The 20,438-nt window shown below is 34.0% G+C and overlaps 1 protein-coding gene across 3 annotated transcripts in view; it reads left to right on the forward strand.

Moving 5' to 3' along the window:
• The window catches only part of SOX6 (SRY-box transcription factor 6), a 627,811-nt gene that overhangs the window by 342,825 nt on the left and 264,548 nt on the right, over nt 1-20,438 (forward strand). For all 3 annotated transcript variants that reach the window (XM_081238923.1, XM_081238924.1, XM_081238922.1), the window contains exon 6: nt 18,896-18,985. In XM_081238923.1, the coding sequence (XP_081095049.1) occupies nt 18,896-18,985 (90 nt within the window). The remainder of the gene's footprint in view (nt 1-18,895; nt 18,986-20,438) is intronic.

Consider the following 20,438-nt stretch of genomic DNA (forward strand, 5'->3'; position numbering starts at 1 on the left):
TGGAAACAAGAGTGCCATGTGGCTGACAGGGTCTTGGTGCTTCAGCTGGCATCAGACCTGAGCCTCCGAGGTGAGAGAGCCAAGTTCAGGACATGGACCACGAGAGACCTCCCAGCCCCACATAATATCAATCGGTGAGAGCTCTCCCGGATATCTCCATTTCAACACTAAGACCCAGCTCCACTTAAGGACCAGTAAGCTCCAGTGCTGGACACCCCATGCCAAACAACTAGAAAGACAGGAACACAACCCCACCCATTAGCAGAGAGGCTGCTTAAACTCATAATAAGTTCACAGACACTCCAAAACACACCACCGGATATGTTCCTGCCCACCAGAAAGACAAGATCCAGCCTCATCCACCAGAACACAGGCACCAGTACCCTCAACCAGGAAGCCTACACAACCCACTGAACCAACCTTACTCACTGGGGGCAGACACCAAAAACAATGGGAACTACAAACCTGCAGCCTGTGAAAAGGAGACCCCAAACACTAAGTTAAGCAAAATGAGAAGACAGAGAAGTATGCAGCAGATGAAAGAGGAAGGTAAAAACCCACCAGCCCAAACAAATGAAGAGGAAATAGGCAGTCTACCTGAAAAAGAATTCAGAGTAATGACAGTAAAGATGATCCAAAATCTTGAAAACAGAGTGGAGAAAATACAAGGAACTTTTAACAAGAATGTAGAAGAACTAAAGAGCAAACAAACAATGAACAACACAATAAATGAAATTAAAACTTCTCTAGAAGGAATCAATAGCAGAATAACTGAGGCAGAAGAACGGATAAGTGACCTGGAAGATAAAATAGTGGAAATAACTGCTACAGAGCAGAATAAAGAAAAAAGAATAAAAAGTATTGAGGACAGTCTCAGAGACAACATTAAACACACCAACATTTGAATTATAGAGGTCACAGAAGAAGAAGAAAAAAAGAAAGGTTCTGACAAAATATTTGAAGAGATTATAGTTGAAAACTTCCCTTACATGGGAAAAGAAATAGTCAATCAAGTCCAGGAGGCGCAGAGAATCCGATACAGGATAAATCCAAGGAGAAACATGCCAAGACACATATTAATCAAACTATCAAAAATTAAATATACAGAGAAAAAATATTAAAAGCAGCAAAGGAAAAGCAACAAATAACAAACATACAAGGGAATCCCCATAATGTTAACAGCTGATCTTTCAGCAGAAACACTGCAAGCCAGAAGGGAGTGGCAGGACACATTTAAAGTGATGAAAGGGAAAACCTACAACCAAGATTGCTCTACCCAGCAAGGATCTCATTCAGATTTGAAGGGGAAATCAAAAGCTTTAGAGACAAGCAAAAGTTAAGAGAATTCAACACCAACAAACGAGCTGTACAACAAATACTAAAGGAACTTCTCTAGGTAGGAAACACAAGAGAAGGAAAAGAGCTACAAAAACAAACCCAAAACAATTAAGAAAATGGTAATAAGAACATACATATTGATAAGCACCTTAAATGTAAATGGATTAAATACACCATCCCAAAGACATACTGGCTGAATGGATACAAAAACGACCTGTATACATGCTGTCTACAAGAGACCCACTTCGGACATAGGAACACATACAGACTGACAGTGAGGGGACAAAATAGACTTTAAAATAAAGACTATTACAAGAGACAAAGAAGGACACTACATAATGATCAAGGGATCAATCCAAGAAGAAGATATAACAATTGTAAATATTTATGCACCCAACATAGGAGCACCTCAATACCTAAGGCAAATGCTAACAGCCATAAAAGGGGAAATCAAAAGTAACACAATAATATAGTAGGGGACTTTAACACCCCACTTTCACCAAAGGACAGATCACCAAAATGAAAATAAATAAGGAAACAGAAGCTTTAAATGACACAGTAGACAAGATGAACTTAATTGATATTTATAGGACATTCCATCCAGAAACAACAGAATACGCTTTCTTATCAAGTGCTCATGGAATATTCTCCAGGATAGATCATATCTTGGGTCACAAATCAAGCCTCAGTAAATTTAAGAGAATTGAAATCATATCAAGTATCTTTTCTGACCACAACGGTATGAGACTAGATATCAATTACAGGAAAAAAACTGTAAAAAAAATGCAAACACATGGAGGCTAAACAATCGCTACTAAATAACCAAGAGATCACTGAAGTAATAAAAGAGGAAATTAAAAAATAGCTAGAAACAAATGACAATGAAAACATGACAACCCAAAACCTATGGGATGCAGCAAAAGCAGTTCTAAGAGGGAAGTTTATAGCAATTCAATCCTACCTCAAGAAATAAGAAACATCTCAAATAAACAACCTAACCTTACACCTAAAGCAATTACAGACAGAAGAACAAAAAAATCCCAAAGTTAGCAGAAGGAAAGAAATCATAAAGATCAGATCAGAAATAAATGAAAAGGAAATAAAGGAAACAATAACAAAGATCAATAAAACTGAAAGCTGGTTCTTTGAGAAGATAAACAAAATTGATAAACCATTAGCCAGACTCATCAAGAAAAATAGGAAGAAGACTCAAATCAACAGAATTAAAAATGAAAAAGAAGTAACAACTGACATTGCAGAAATACAAAAGATCATGAGAGATTACTATAAGCAACTATGTGCCAATAAAATGGACAACCTGGAAGAAATGGACAAGTTCTTAGAAAAGCACAACCTTCCAAGCCTGAACCAGGAAGAAATAGAAAATATGAACAGACCAATCACAAGTACTGAAATTGAGACTGTGATTAAAAATCGTCCAACAAACCAAAGCCCAGGACCAGATGGCTTCACAGGCGAATTCTATGAAACATTTAGAGAAGAGCTAACACCTATCCTTCTCAAACCCTTCCAAAATATAGTAGAGGGAGGAACACTCCCAAAGTCATTCTACAAGGCCACCATCACCCTGATACCAAAACCGGACAAAGATGTCACAAAGAAAGAAAACTAAAGGCCAATATCACTGATGAACATAGATGCAAAAATTCTCAACAAAATACTAGCAAACAGAATCCAACAACACATTAAAAGGATCATACACCATGATCAAGTGGGGTTTATCCCAGGAATGCAAGGATTCTTCAATATATGCAAATCAATCAATATGATACACCATATTAACAAATTGAAGGAGAAAAAACATATGATCATCTCAATAGATTCAGAAAAAGCTTCTGACAAATTCAACACCTATTTATGATAAAAACTCTCCTGAAAGTGGGCATAGAGGGAACCTACCTCAACATAATAAAGGCCATATATGACAAACCCACAGCCAACATCATTCTCAACGGTGAAAAACTGAAACCATTTCCTCTAAGATCAGGAACAAAACAAGGTTGCCCACTCTCACCACTATTATTCAACATAGTTTTGGAGGTTTTAGCCACAGCAATCAGAGAAGAAAGAGAAATAAAAGGACTCCAAACTGGAAAAGAAGAAGTGAAACTGTCACTATTTGCAGATGACATGATACTATACTTAGAGAATCCTAAAGATGCTACCAGAAAACTACTAGAGCTAATCAATGAATCTGGCAAAGTAGCAGGATACATAATTAATGCACAGAAATCTCTTGCATTCCTATACACTAACGCTGAAAGATCCGAAAGAGAAATTAGGGAAACGCATTGACCATTGCAACAAAAAGAATAAAATACCTAGGAATAAACCTAGCTAAGGAGACAAAAGGCCTGTATGCAGAAAACTATAAGACACTGATGAAAGAAATTAAAGACGATAGAAACAGATGGAGAGATATACCATGTTCTTGCATTGGAAGAATCAACAATGTGAAAATGACTATACTACCCAAAGCAATCTACAAATTCAATGCAGTACCTATCAAACTGCCAATGGCACTTTTCACAGAACTAGAGCAAAAGATTTCACAAGTTGTATGGAAACACAAAAGACCCCAAATAGCCAAAGCAATCTTGAGAAAGAAAAACCAAACTGGAGATACTGGCAGAAAAACAGAAATACAGATCAATGGAACAGGATAGAAAGACCAGAGATAAACCCACACACCTATTGTCACGTTATCTTTGATAAAGAAGGCAAGAATATGCAATGGAGAATAGACAGCCTCTTCAATAAGTGGTGCTGGGAAAACTGGACAGGTACATGTAAAAGAATGAAATTTGAACACTTCCTAACACCATACACAAAAATAAACTCAGAATGGATTAAAGACCTAAATATAAGGTCAGACACTATAAGACTCTTAGAGGAAAACATAGGCAGAACACTCTATGACCTAAATCACAGCAAGATCCTTTTTGACCCACCTCCTAGAGAAATGGAAATAAAAACAAAAATAAACAAATGGGACCTAATGAAACTTAAAAGCTTTTGTACAGCAAAGGAAACCATAAACAAGCTGAAAAGACAACCCTCCGAATGGGAGAAAATATTTGCAAATGAAGCAACTGACAAGGGATTAATCTCCAAAATATACAAACAGCTCATGCAGCTCAATATCAAAAAAAACCCACAGAAGCCAATCAAAAAATGGGCAGAAGACCTGAATAGGCATTTCTCCAAAGAAGACATACAGATTGCCAAGAAACACATGAAAGGATGCTCAACGTCACTAATCATTAGAGAAATGCAAATCAGAACTACAATGAGGTATCACCTCACACCAGTCGGAATGGCCATCATCAAAAAATCTACAAACAGTAAATGCTGGAGAGGGTGTGGAGAAAAGGGAACCCTCTTGCTCTGTTGGTAGGAAGGTAAATTGATACAGTCACTATGGAAAACAGTATAGAGGTTCCTTAAACAACTAAAAATAGAACTACCGTATGACCCAGCAATCCCCCTAGTGGGCATATACCCTGAGAAAACCATAATTCAAAAAGAGATATGCACCCCAATGTCCATTTCAGCACTATTTACAATAGCCAGGACATGGAAGCAACCTAAATGTCCATCGACAGATGAATGGATAAAGAAGATGTGGCACGTATATACAATGGAATATTACTCAGCCATAGAAAGAAACAAAATTGAGTTATTTGTAGTGAGGTGGATGGACCTAGAATGTGTCATGCAGAGTGAAGTAAGTCAGAAAGAGTAGAACAAATACTGTATGCTAACACATATATATGGAACCTAAAAAATAAATGTTTTTGATGAACCTGGGGGCAGGACAGGGATAAAGACACAGATGTAGTGAATGGACTTGAGGACACGGTGAGGGGGAAGGGTAAGGTGGGACAATGTGAGAGAGTGGCATTTACATATATACACTACCAAATATAAAATAGATAGCTAGTGGGAAGCAGCTGCTTAGCACAAGGAGATCAGCTCGGTGCTTTTTGACCACCTAGAGGGGTGGGATGGGGGGGTGGGAGAGAGGCGCAAGAGGGAGGGGATATGGGGGCATATGTATACCTATAGCTGATTCACTTTGTTATACAGCAGAAACTAACACAACATTGTAAAGCAATTATACTCCAATAATGATGTTAAAAAAAACCTGACATTCAAAATCCTTTATGAAGATTAGTTGCCCCATGCCCCTATAAAAAGCCAAAATATTAATATGAAATTAATGGAAAAACCCCTAAACTATCTCAAAAAAGGAACTGGTAGGGAATGATTTTCTGTGATAACATTATTTTGAAAAGTATATTGTAGTTCTGCTTCTGCCATAAATGTGTAAGTGGTAGTAGACTCAATCTACTAATATAAACAAGAGATCTTGATCAGCTATATGTGGCAACTGTTTTAAGAAGTTAGAAAGCAGGAAGCAAGAGACTATATTCTATGAGTGAAGAAAAACAAACTGAGCCCTAATTATCCTGGCTTTCTACCTGGTGGCATTTAGCAGACCCTGATGCAAGGAGAACCAACCCAAGTACTATAAGACAACCTCACTGACCTGAACAATCAGGGGTCAGAGTTTGGGGAAACTGTAGTGGCTCTAATTTGCAGGGGGGATGCTGAGAGTGAAGAAAGCTGTACAGAGAAAGAACTCCACAAGTCTTGTCAGGAGTCCTCTTGAGTTTTTGCTGAATACTAATACTATTGGGTTGGCCAAAAAGTTCTTTTGGGTTTTTCCGTAAGCGCTTATGGAAACCCCGAATGAACTTTTTGGCCAACCCAATACATGAATAGCGTATGACTACAAGAAGCTTGGCAAAGAACAACTACCTGGAAGAGAAAAACTAGTAAACTGCAAAACTATCATGGTTCATACATTATAGGGATACATTTAAGTTTCAACTTTCTCCAGTGCAATGTCTTCATTAAACACCCAGGGCATTCAGTGGAGACCCAGTAAAGCTGTATCTTTGGAATAAGGATAAATTAGCCCCAGAGTAAATGGTACTCTATCCCCACCATAACAAAGCTTAAAAAGAAACCTCAAAATGATCAGATGATCTGTGAGTAAATGAATACCCACCAGAAGAAAATTCATACTATTTAAAGAAAAAGAACAAATTCCAAACACTCAGCAATATAATATACTTGTCCAATATACAATAAAATACTAGACATATGAAGAAGCAAAAATCAGTCAATAGAAAGAGACTAAGAAATTACACAGATAATATCAGAATTAACAGTTAATGACTTTAAAATTACCATATAGATATACTCAAGGATTGAAGGAAAATATGAACATATTGAAGAGAGAAATGGAAACAATAAAATAAAAAATTTAGAAATCCAAGAAGTAAAAAATACAATATCTGAAAATTTAAAAAAATACTTGAAGAATTTAAATGCAAATAATTAGCTGTACATTAAAAGATTAGTTAAACTAAAGACAGGGTAATAGAAACCATCCAGACTGGAGCACAGAGAGAAAAAAGGCAGGGAAAAAAAAAAAAAAAAACAGAGCCTCATAGCTTTTAAGAACTAATGATGTATCATGTGCAATTAGAGTACCTAGAGGGGATAGACCAGATTTATATATATGTGTGTATATATATATATATATATATATATATATATATATATATATATATATATATATGAAGACAAAATGGCTGAAAAAATTCCAGATTTGTCAAAAATATAAATCTCTAGGTCCAAGCAGGATAAACACAAAGAAAAATGTATATCAAAGGACACCAAAATAAAATTGGTGAAAACTAATGAAAAGAGAATCTTAAAAGTGGCCAAAGATACACTGTTTATAGTGGGACAAAGATAGAAATTATCCCTGACTTCACATCAGAAAAAATACAAGTCAGAGACATTGCAATGGCATCTTTTGGAGTCCTAAAAGAAAAAAAAATAACCTTGAATTCTATATTTATTAAAAATATTCTTCACCTGAATATTCACCTGAATTTCACCTGAAGGTGAAATACAGACATTTCAGACAAACAAAGTTTGGAGAATTTACTGCCAGCAAGTTTTCTCTATGGAAAATTTTAATGAAATTTTGTCAGGCTAAAGGAAAATAATTCTAGATGAAAACTTAGGTTTTTAAAAAGAAATGAGTACTGAAAACAGTAAATCTGAAGGCATTTTCTAATAGTTTCTAATAATTTAGCTATAATTTGCTCTATAGCAAAAACAGTAACAATGTATTATGGAGTTTAAAACATCTAAAAGTAGTATGTATGACAACAATAGCACAAAAGATGGAGCATTTTTAAGTTTCTTACATTGTATCTGAAATGGTATATTACTTGATGATAGACTGTTGTAAGTTAAAGATACATATTATAAATTCTTGACCAACCAATAAGATAATGAAATAAAGAGGTATAACTGATAAACCAATAGAGGAGATAAATTAACTCTAAAAAGTTAAATTAATTAAAAGACAAGGAAATAGGATAAAAGGAATAAAGTACAGATGAAAAATATAGAAAAAATAGCAAAATGGTAGACTTAAACTCTATTAACAATAATTACATTAAATGTAAATGGACTAATTGTACTAACTTTGAAAGGTAGAGATCATCAAATTGGATTAAAAAACAAGAATCAATTAATATACTGACTACAAGAAACACAGTAAATATAAAGATGTAGATAGGTTTGAAGTAAAAGGATGGGTGAAGATACACCATGCAAACACTAATGATAAGAAAGCTGAAGTGGTTATGTTAATATAAAAGTAGACTGCAGAAAAAGGAATATTACCAGAGATCAAAAAGATATTTCATAAAGATTAAAGAGCTAGGTCATCAAGAAGACATAACATTTCTAAATGTATATGCATCTAAAAACAGAGGCTCAAAATACATGAAGCAAAAGTTGACAGACTGAAAGAAAAAAAAGACAAGTCTCCCATCTAATTATTGTTGGAGATTTCAATACTCCTCTTTCAGAATCTGAAAAAAAAAAGACAGAAAATCCATAAGAATATAGAAGACCTGAACAACATTACCCATCAGTTTGACCTAATTGACACTGATAGAGTACTACACTCAAAATTGTAGAATAGTTATTCTTTTCAAGTGTGTATACAAATCTCACTAGATAAAGCATATGCTAGGCCATAAAACAAGTCTCAATAAACATAAAAGGACTGAAATTATGTAAAGTATATTCCTTGTTCTCAATGGAAATAAATTACAAATAGATAACAAAAGGAAAATTTTTAAAATCCCAAATGTTTGGCAACTAAACCACATACATATAACTAAACCATATAACAAAGAAAAAGAACAAGGAAAATTGTAAAATATATTAAACTGAATGACAATGAAAACATAACCTAACAAAATATGTGGGATGAAATTAAAACAGTACTTTGAGGGAAATTCATAGCTTTCAATATTTATATTAAAAGTAATAAAGGATGAAAGTGACCTGTAGATTCAAGGCAAATCCAACAAAATCCAAGGTGTTTTTTTGGGGGGAGGCGGGCAAGCTGATTCTAAAATTCAAATGGAAATGCAAAGGACCAAGGATAGCCAAAACAAATTTGAATAGAAGAACAAACATGGAGGACTAATTCTATGTGATTGCAAGACTTACTATAAAGCTCAGTAATCAAAACAGTTTGGTATTGGTATAAGGATAATGAATTGATCAGTAAAACAGAACAGAGGATCCAGAAATAGACCTATGCACATGAAATAACAGAATGGATCACAGATCTAAATATAAACTAAAATATAAAGCTTCTAGAAGAAAATATAGAATACTTTGTGATCTTGGTGTAGGTAAAGATTTCTTAGATAAAAACACTAATCATAAAGAAAAAAACCTTGATAATTGGGTAATATCAAATTAAGAGACAATGGATCCTCAAAAGATACATTGTGAAAATAAAGAGGCATACTGCAGACTAGGTAAAAATATTCACAATGCATATAAATATATAAAAGATATGTATCCGTTTATATTCATAAATAACTTATGTATGTGTAATATATCATAAATTATATATATTATATAAATATATAATTGTATAAATATGTAATTTATAAAGCATATATAAATATAAATAACTTAAAACTCACTAAAAAAAGACAAATGATTAAACATAAAAATGGGTAAAATATTTGAACACTTCACAAAAGTAGATATACACACGGTCAATAAGCACATGAAAGTATATTTTATTCTTCAGTCATTGAGGAAATGTAAATGTAAGTTAAAACCACACTGAGATACCACTATACACTCACTAGAATGACTAAAATTAAAGTAGTAATGCTAAGAAGTGTTAATGAGGGTATAAAGCAACTAGACCCTCTTATGCATTGTTGGTGGAAGTGTAAAATGATGCAGCCCCTTTGGAAAACTTTTTGGCAGTTTCTTATAAAGTCAGGCCTATAACGACCCCATGTTTAGAAGAAATTCCATTTTTAAAGGGAAAAAAGAGATGTATATTTATAAAAAGACTTATGAATGGATTTTCATAATAGCCCAAAAGTGGGAGAAACCCATGTGTCTAAAAATAGATGAATGGATAAACAATTTGTGGTGTATTTATATAATGGAAATCTACCTATTAACAAAAAGGACCAAAGTACTAATACATGCTGCAACATGATTGAATCTCGAAAATTTTATGCTATTTGGAAGGATTCATATCCAAAAAGTACATACTGTATACTTTCATTTTTATAAGATTCAAGAGTAGGCAAAATTATTCTATAGCAATAGAAGTCAGATCGGTGGTTGCCTGGGTTAGGATTATGGATAAATGACTGAAAGGGAGCATACAATAACTTTTTGGAAATGTTCTATATTTTCTTTGTGGTGGCAGCTACATGAATGTGTAATTTGACAAAATTGATCACATACACATTTAAGATGGGTGCATTTATTATATGACATATATTAAATTATTTATCAATATAGTTAATAAAAAAGTAGTTCTGTCACTCCTTAACACACACAAAGTGATCTTCTTTAGTATATTAAAGAATTTGTTTTAGTACTTACTATGTGCAGAGCTTAAGTAATATGGAAGAACACAAAGGAATGGAAACATTCCCTGACCATCAAGGAACTTAATATTTAGTTAGGTAATATAGTATGAACTTGACCATATATCTAGTCATATGGTGGTAAAATTGACAAATAATAGCAGTGGTAGACGTAGAAGAAAGAGTTATGAAATTGAGTTAATGAGTTGATACATGAAAAAAATGTAAAAAATACAGTGCCTGAGAGATAATATGTAATCAGCAAGTCCTACTTTGCTTTTCAGAGGATGAGAATTTATGCTTCAAGTGGTAAATCAAGGCATAATTGAGGAGGTGGTATTTAATGCAGGCAGCACAGAATAGGAAGGTTTTTCATAAGCATTAAGAAGTGGGGAGACATTAGTATCAGGAGGATGTCATGATCAAAGGTGTGGAAGTGAAAAAACACAAGACATGTACAGAAGAGGTAGGTATGTTTGGTGAATTCATTTGAACAGAATGAAGAGTTTCAGGTAGCAAAAATAATAGGAAATGAATCACTAGGGCCAGATTATGGAGGACTCTTAAAACCAACTTGAGTATAACCTTAGCTTAAATTGATATCTTATGGATTGCCAATACATAAATAAGACATATAAGAAAGGATATTTTATCAGTAAAAACTTTTTTTTTTTTTTTTTGCGGTACGCGGGCCTCTCACTGTTGTGGCCTCTTCCGTTGCGGAGCACAGGCTCCGGACCCTCAGGCTCAGCGGCCACGGCTCACGGGACCAGCCGCTCCGCGGCATGTGGGACCTTCCCGGACCGGGGCACAAACCTGGTGCCCTGCATCGGCAGGCGGACTCTCAACCACTGCGCCACCAGGGAAGCCCACAACTTATTTTTTAATTTTATTTTATAATTTTAAATATAAAGTCAACTGACCAGAACAATGAAGCTGTTTTGAAGAACACGAAACTGAAATCGGGGCTTGTTGATCTTAGATGGGAGTTGTTATTATTGTTTTTAATGACCTTAAGCTTCTAACTTATTTCTGCTGTATTTTCTTTTGGTTGCATCATGTTCAGAAAATCCTAATTCAGATAGCTAAATCATTGTAAATATCAGTCCTATAGTATTTTACCTTAACATTGTTTCATATCTTTCAATATAGCAAGAGGCTTATTTCAAGGTTTGCATAATAAGTCTTTTACTCTGGTAGTGCAAGTTAATGCATTGGTGATTTTCAGTGTGTTAAACTTTGGAACATAACACACTTGAATGTGTATGACAGTTTTTGTTACAGTTTTCTTGTTGTTTAGGTTTTTTTTTTGTAAGTTACAACTGGCAGAAACCCAACTCAAATAGTGTAAGCAAAAACAGGAATATATTGGCTTACATTATCAAGAATCCCAGGAGAAGAATTTGGCTTTAGCTCTTTGGGGATGTAAGTATGCTAACATGATGTAAAGATTGTTTTGTCCCCTCTATCTTTTCCTATCTGCTCCTCTCTACTTTTCTTAGTATTTTTGGCTTCATTCATTCTTATTGCATACAGACTCTCTCCATGTGCCAGGGAGAATGGCCATGACGATTGATCCCAGGCCCACATGCTTATAGCTTTCAATTTGAACATAAGAGAGCCTTTCCAGATAGTTCCAGGAGAGAATTCTGACTGGGTCAAATTTCTCTGTGTGGCTGGGAGGAGCAGTAGGAAGCAGACGGCAAAGCCCTGTGATTGACAACTCCATCAGGACAATAGTGGCATTCAGCAGTATTTCCCCAAAGAAATCAAAAGGAGGAGTATAGGACACAGTGGGCACACAAAAATTATTGTTTCCACAGTTCTATAAAGTTTTTAAAAAGCAGTTAAATATGTATTTGAAAGAGTAAAAATGAAGTCAAACATTTGTAGAACCCAAAGAGCAGTGTTCCATGTCATATGGTTTGAATACCTTAGCCTTTGGCAATGGAGCAGCAGAAAATAGTGTCAGGCTGCACACTTACTTCTTGTACATGAAATAAAATATAATTTGGAAGGAATTACTTTTTGAGTTCAAGAGTATTTTTAAGCAGCATCTTAGCTATTCCTCAGTGGATGACTTCAGGAAAAGAAAACTCTTAGTTTAAAAAAGATAAGGCATTATAGAAAATGAAATATGGAGGAACAAGAAGACTAGAGTAATGGAGTATGTATGGGAGAATTGGCTGTTGAACGCTATTTACTTTCACTGCAATACCTCGAATTTTTAGCACCCTTCTCCAGTGAAGAACTAGAGTGCTTCACTTCATATCTGAAGCAATTAATAATAGATGTAATTATTCATTTTCTATTATTGAATGCTGCATTGTAGAGACTAAAACTGATGTGAAATTTAAATAGTCATTTCAGTAAAACCAGCACTGAACTCGAGTCAGGGCTCTGTCACCAACTGTTTGGCCTTGAGCAAGGCAAGTGACTTCCTTATCTTGACTCTGCTTCCTCATTTCTGAAATGGGGTTTTGGTCTTAGTGATCATTGAAGTCTCAGCTACAGCAAGAGGCTGTGAGCCTCTGATTTACCTGCTGGATATTTCCCTCTTTTTCTATATTGGCATTGGTAGCAGTTGTATTTTGATAGATATGGGAGAGGAATTTGGTTTTGAATGATCCTTCTGATATTGTTTTAGGTGCTAAGCAGCTTTGGAAAGCAGATAAAAGAGATACCTCTTACCTGCACATATAGAACAATGTGACTTCCATGAATATATGTTAAGTGCCAATTTTAAGGGGTCCCTATAAAAAATTATCAGACTTTGGTAGATCAAACAGTGCAAAGAGAGAATATTGCACCCTGTGTGATGATGTCTATATGTGTATTTCCTGCAGCTTTCAAATGTGGGGTTTTCTCTCCCTCATGAACATGTCAAAATCTTGCATCTAACAGTTCTAATGACATTTTCAATAGCTCCCATTGACACACACACACAGAGACACTCACAGTATATTATCTAGTAAAGTGGTTGTGGAATTAACATTTTTCCTGGAAGGAATATATCTGATTTAATGACCAAATCGTTTTAAAGCAGCACAACAGAATTTCACAGGAACTAAATTTATTTCTTCACACCGATCATGCATGTTTTACTGAAGCATTGAGTCATTAGCATGTTTATAATGGTTCTAATTTAGCACAACATTTTCTGAATTTTATCCTTGAGTCATTTACAAATTGTTCATATTGAATAAACAAAGGAAACAGATTGCATTTTATACTTAGTAATTTATCTGAAAGAAGAGGGGAGGGTTAATTGTTTGAAAGTTTTGGTCTGTTTGGGGAAGTGAGCCTGCTTTTTCATTGCTAGGCATAAATGCCATTTCTCATCTTTTTGGGGATGGGGGGAGGCTATGGAGGAGTAAAATGAAAAATTAAGACCAGGACAAGTTTGGCCACTCCCAGAGGGGAGTGTGGAGCAAAAGGGGAGCTGGCACGAGATTATCCAAAACAGTTGGTGCATTCCTTAATGATCAAGTGCTTGAGAAGTCCAGCTCTTCCTGGCAGAGCATCTGTGTTGATGTTTATATCATTGCCCTGCTGTATGGGAAAGGCATGCTTTCTCTTGCTGCTTGGCTAAAAATAGGATGGAATATAGCATTGTATGAGATATTTTAAGAAAGCAAAAACATTTAAGAGGTTAAAGGTTTGGCTTTTGGATCAAAAAAGATCAGTGATATAACCCGTGCTGTTCCTTGAAGACTGAATTTTATCTAGAGTTTGTCAGTGATTCGAACTCTTGGTTAGGCAAGTTATTCTAGGTTCATTTGGTGTGGTCTGAAAAACCCACTCTACTGTCTTTTCTGTCAGCTTCCCAGCATGAAGAGCAGGATTGAAAACAGCCTCTATTTATACCGCCTTGTTCGTATTTGGAAAATCAGTTGTTTCATTGGAGAGAGGGAGAGAGAGAGAGAATGAGAGCATGAGCAGTCGTCAGGGAGTGTGCTTTGTACGTTATAGTGACTTCAAAATAAAACTGGCACATTTTTGTGTCTAATTATTTTTAGTGAGCTTGGAGGGTTTTAATTAAAATTTAAGAGTGCTCTTCAAGCTCTCCAAGCTCCAATTTTATCCCACTGTATTGTGGAGCACTCGTCACTGTGGAAAAATGTACAGTAACTGGCATGTGCATCTCTGTTTCCTAATGAAAAATGTGAGATTGATGATCAGCAGGGATATAAATATATATTGTCAGAATTAGTTGTAAACCAAGGTCAAGGATACTTTTAATAAGTTATCATTGTTTGGATACATAAAAAATTTATTGCTTTTGAAATTTATGATTCCTGTGGTAAAAATAAAAGGGATTGTTTTAATATTTTCTTAAAAGACTTAATAAAGCAGTAGGATGTGTATACAGGGGGAGCAGTCATTGTTGTTTTTCACTGAGGTATTTTAAAGTTATTTTCTATGCCATGTTTCTAATGTTTCAGCATTTCTAACTTTATCACTTTGAGGTAAAGTGAATAATGATAACTGTTTACTCACAGGTAAATTGTTTTAAAGTACGATAAAAAAATTTTCCCATTATCCTTTCCCATTCCCCCATGATTTAATTTTAATGATGATTTCTTTATTTGCTCTCTTTGACCCTTTATTTTGCTCAGAATAGTAGTTAACACTGCTGCAGCTTTGTTTAACTAGGACTAATTTTAAATTGTTCCTAAAATATCGTCATATAGATTAGGAAATAAATATCTCACATACTCTCACTTCAAATTTCCCTTGTACTGTAAAATTAATTATTAGCATGATAAAGCATTCCTGACTTACCTGGCCTGAAACCTAGGTATTTAGGAAGCAGAAACATTGCTTTGCAATCCATTATGATATCTTTCCTTTTTTCCTTAGAAAAAGGTTATTGAAATAGAAAAACTTAAATTTGCAAAGGAAAAGGAAAAACAAAAACTATGCAACTGAGAAATTAATTTATAACATATCAGAACCCTTTACATCCTTGATTAAAAATAAGCAAAAATTGAAGTGCAACTCGATTTTTGACAGTCCTGTTTTTTTCACACTATTTATAAAAATCAGACAAGATAAATATAATAAACTCATATTTCATTGAATATGTATTGGTTTATGGACACTAATTCTTTCAAAGTAAGAGGAATTAATTTTGGCATTTTCTACTTTTATACTGAAGTGTTATGGCTTACATTCATTTTTAATATGTACATATTACTGTGACACATACTATAATATTGTGATACTATAATTTCCAAAAGGTATGTAGTTTCTCTCCTCTTTAGCTGAAAACAACTCAGTCAAAATACTAAAATTTGAGTAGTCAAACTCAGATAATAAAATACACTGTATATTTTTTCATTGTTTTGAGGACTGTGGCACTACCATAACTATATTAGATGTTTCAAGTCAATCATGTAAAACACAGTTATCTGTGTAGAGTTATCCAAGAATATCCGGGTGATGTTTAGTTCTTTTTTTTTTCCATTTGGAATCCCACATAAGTACTGAATTGAAACACGGGCTTACTCTTTGCATGGACATAAGGCAAACTGGACTTCTTTACTTATCTTGACCTCTTTGATTTTTGCATTTGTGCATGATCAGAAAGGGGCAAAGTCTGATATGATGAATTGCCTCTGTAAAGCTAGTGTCCTGTTAATGTAGTTGACGTATGTGGCACAGGAGGATGAATACCGTTAATTTTTACCCTTACCTGAATATTGTTTTGAGTGGGAAATTTGAAAGTATAAATTTTATTTTTAACTTTATCTAGCATATATTTCCTCATTTCAAGTCAGAAACGTCTTGGTAGAGGCAGTAGTATCCTCTGCATATGTAGCATTTAGTACATCTTCTGGTACTGCATCTTCTGGTCTTTTTCCCTCACCTTACTTGTTTTACATTACAGTGTGGGATGTGCTTAGTACTAATTGTGGTATGTATGCCCTTAGAGGTCTGGCAGACAGATAATTAGGTGAAAAAGCTCAGTTTTTCAAGAGACCTTCTCACAGTTTTGAATATTCCTGGAATCTCCCAGAATTGAGATTAAATGCTGATAAAGTTGTATGTAGTGACTTTTATTGTCCTGTAGATAAAGGCAATCAGTGATTGTTACTAACTATTTTCATGGGCTATAAATATAGACTTGCAAAGCCCGCTTTATGTTTTTCCCCTCAGTGTCTTCTACTGAAATGGGAACTCATATAGCTAGATTAACTCAGCATTATGGTGAGAATTAATTTTCTAATAGGAATGTGAAATGTTTTGAATTTATTAACCATTTTATTAATGACTAGCTTTTATGTAAAGCTGTGTCTTCAAACTTATTTGATAAATGTTTGAAGTGTATATTCTTGTTGTCCATATAGTTCTGTTTTTCTCCCATGAAGTTTCAGCATTCTTTTTCTGGAGCTCTGAAAGATTTCAGGTCTATTAATAGAAATGAGAGACATATTTTAGCCTGTTTTACATTTAGTGTGTATCTAATCCTAGTTTATAAACTTGCTGTGAATTTTGGATCATTACTAGTCAATTGGGATTTTGTCTTGACCATTATAATATGTGCACTCAACTCAAATTTTAACCAAACAAGTTATGCTTTAGTGTTCATATCAGTGATTATCAGTTTAATACAATGTTAAATAATATGTATGAAAAGGTTAAAAAAAAGTAACAAAACTGAGTAAGATAGGAAGTTGAAGACATTTTGTTGATTATTCTTTTACATGGTCTAATGTTATGTCCAGAAATTTAAACCTGATTTGAGAAAAAGTAATCTCTGATAGGCATTGCTTTGAAGATTTTGCTTCTTAACTCTCAAACCTAGTATTATCTTTTCTATGACTTCAGCATAAAAACAAAATATGTTTGGAACGAAGTATACACCTTGTTTCTGAATTTAAAATAAAAGTAACAAGAGAACATTTTGAAAATTAAATACAAACTGAACATACGCATATGCATATAGGCCCTATTGGCAGGTCACTCAGAATCCAGTTTTTAATCACAGTGGTAGGTCACTTGTTGAAGCCTAAGAAAATAATTAATAGGAAAGACTGGAAGGAAGAAGGAGGAAAGGAAAGAAGGGACGAAGTAAGGGAAGGAGCAGGGAGCTTTCACTTAATAGAATCAAGCTGACTTCTATTTAGAAAGAACTTTAGCTTCTGTGATAGAGAGCTAGTATGGTTGTTCTTCATCAGCCATTTCCCAACATACTGATCTGGATTCTGTCCATTCCTTGATTGATTGATCATGTCACGAACAAACGTTAATTGTTTTCACCAATACTTTCTAACCATGCAGTGGTCCTCTCATCTCTTACCCGGGGCTCACTGTCTTCTTTTTAAAGCTTATCTAGTTTCTAAAACCCTTCAGATCCATCTTGACCTTACTGTCATTCTGAAAAATTCAAGGAAGATTTAGAAGTTGGAGAAAAAATGAAAGGGAAAATGCTAAAGAGATAGGTACTGATATGGGAGAGAAAAGGCATTTGGAATTGAAGTAATTATTTTAAATATAATTTTAAAAAGGAGTTATCAGAATTTTGACACTTGGAATGTTAAAGTTTAATGGGAGTATTCTTTGCACTGAGGATTGAGTATTTAAATCTGCTTTCCCTTTTGGAAACATGGCCTGTTTGTTAAGATTTGAGGCTTAAAATATACACGTAAATAGTTGTAAGCAGTAGCTCCAGTTGCAAATCCATCTGAACAGAGAGAAAAAAATAACTCATTGATAAAAATTTGCTAATTATTAGAACATTCTAAAATTTAAACTTCTGTAAACTTTATGAATCTTAATAGAAACAAGTGTAATCTAGTATGCTATTTAGAAATGCTATTTAGAAATGCAATAGGTCAAGCAGCGTTTAAATAAGGATTTTCATGAAAAGATCATGCATCTCTTTTTATATAACAGAAAAGTTTTAACTGTTTTCATTACTGGGGGACAGAGTACATCATGACTTTATTTTCTTTGCATTTTACTCTAAATGGGTATTTTACAAAAGTTGCCATATGTTTATTTCTTTTTTAAGGACTAAGTAGTTACAGGTCGATTGGTCTCTTCTCCTTTGAAGATTTATCATTCTTCCTTGAATAGCACATGAATTTTGCTTGGACTTAAAAAACATCACCTGGTTTGAAAGGAATAATATCTAAACTTAAGCTTGTACGAAAAAGCCCCTTGTTCTGTCCAATTGGCCTAAGAAGTGATAAATGCTGGCTGAATATTAATTAACTATAGTTATAATACCAAGATAAGATTATTGAGCATTATCTTTATTTTTTCGTGGGAATAGTTTAAATAATCTTCCAGCAAAAAAAAAAATTTAGTTATGGTATTTTATAGTAGATAACAGAATATAATTGTCTGTATCCTAGGGTTAAAACAGCAACAACAAAAAATAGCTTTAATCATTTTTGAATAACAGAATTTCTCCATAAACTCCACAGCCTTCTGTATTTGTAATATTTTAATACTTATCAAATACATGTGTAATAGTTTTAATACTTACTTTTTTATTTTAATAGATTCCTCCTGCATGGAAAAACTACTTTCAAAAGATTGGAAGGAAAAAATGGAAAGATTAAATACCAGTGAACTTCTTGGAGAAATTAAAGGTACAATATACAAAATATCAAACGTATCAATGTAGAAATATTATTTTGTTCCACAACACATTTGCTTATCTTCTGTGCCCTAACATTAAATTCTTACCTCTAATATTTGTTTATATTTGAGAGGGTAAATGTATAGTGTGTTCCTGAACTTTATTCTTTTGTAATGTTTATAGAATGAAAGTTTTGCCCTTTTTTTAGTCTATAAACATATAACTTATAGGATAAACTGCTTCATTAGTTTACTGAGCAAAAAGTATGAAAAAGAAAAAAGGTTATGTCAAAGATGAATAAATTAAGTTAAAGATAATTTAAATCCTTCCTTTTGAAATCATAATAATAGCTCAATTGATGAATCCAAATCACTGATTTGAATTTCTTCTGATCAAAAAGCGTCAGCTGTAGTAACTGTAAAAAAGGAGTTTATAGAATGTGCTGTTTATGGTTTATGGCTGGATTCTGAGGCCTGTTTACCTGTTCAAATCCTGGCTCTGTCACTTACTAGATGAGTGATCTGGGGCAAGTCACTGAAGCTTTCTATGTTTTGAATTCCTTGCATCTAAACTGAGGATAATAAAAATACCTACTTCATAGGCCCATTAAGAGAATTAGTATATGTAAAGCTTTTAAAACTGCCTGGCACTTAAGAAAGTCCTCATGAGGGAAAGTTGTGGTTGTTATTAACCGCCCATAGGATTGTAGGTTGATTAATCTCAATCAGATTTCACCGGACTTAACATTTCATGATCTCCAGCCCGGATGAGAATGAGCATCTTTATTTTTAAAGATAAGTGATTGACGTTATTATTTTGAAACATGTTAAGAAGTGGGCAGTCCCAATCCATTACAGAATTAAGCTGCCCTATCAGTTAATAAGCTATACTTTTTGCCCAGTTCTCTCTTGTTGATTCCTTTGTGGAGATGAAGTGCTGTATCACTAGCTTTTGGTATCATCGAATCCATTGAATAGAATCCATCCATCAATAGAATCCATTGTCATTAATTAATTTTTTCAGTTGTCCCTTACAGACAGTCATCACTCTGACCTGACCTGACAATTTGGGAACTTAATTACATTAGTTTTCTGAATTTATCAAATGACTTCAGGTGAATATTCCCATGGATAATTCCTCATTTAAGATGAACATTTCACGATAACTCTCTGATGAAAATTTTATTTTGAATTTATTACAGAAAACTGCTTAGTGTTCAGGCATGTTATGTTCAACTCAAATGAAGAGAAAAGGGAGTCATATCTTTTCCAAGAAATAATTAATAACTCATTCTATTAACTAATGCAGTATCAAAATCAAGTGGAAATTGGATATTATTTTGAATTTCACTGCTTCTGTTTTGTACTCATAAAGGCCATTTGCTATTTTGGAAAAAAAAAAGAAACTCAACTTAAAACTGACGGGTAGAAAGAAAGTCATTAGTGACATATTCTTTATCCAGC

The sequence above is a fragment of the Mesoplodon bidens genome (assembly GCF_964165515.1).
Source record: "Mesoplodon bidens genome assembly, chromosome: 7".
In the NCBI taxonomy this organism is placed as follows: domain Eukaryota; kingdom Metazoa; phylum Chordata; class Mammalia; order Artiodactyla; family Ziphiidae; genus Mesoplodon; species Mesoplodon bidens.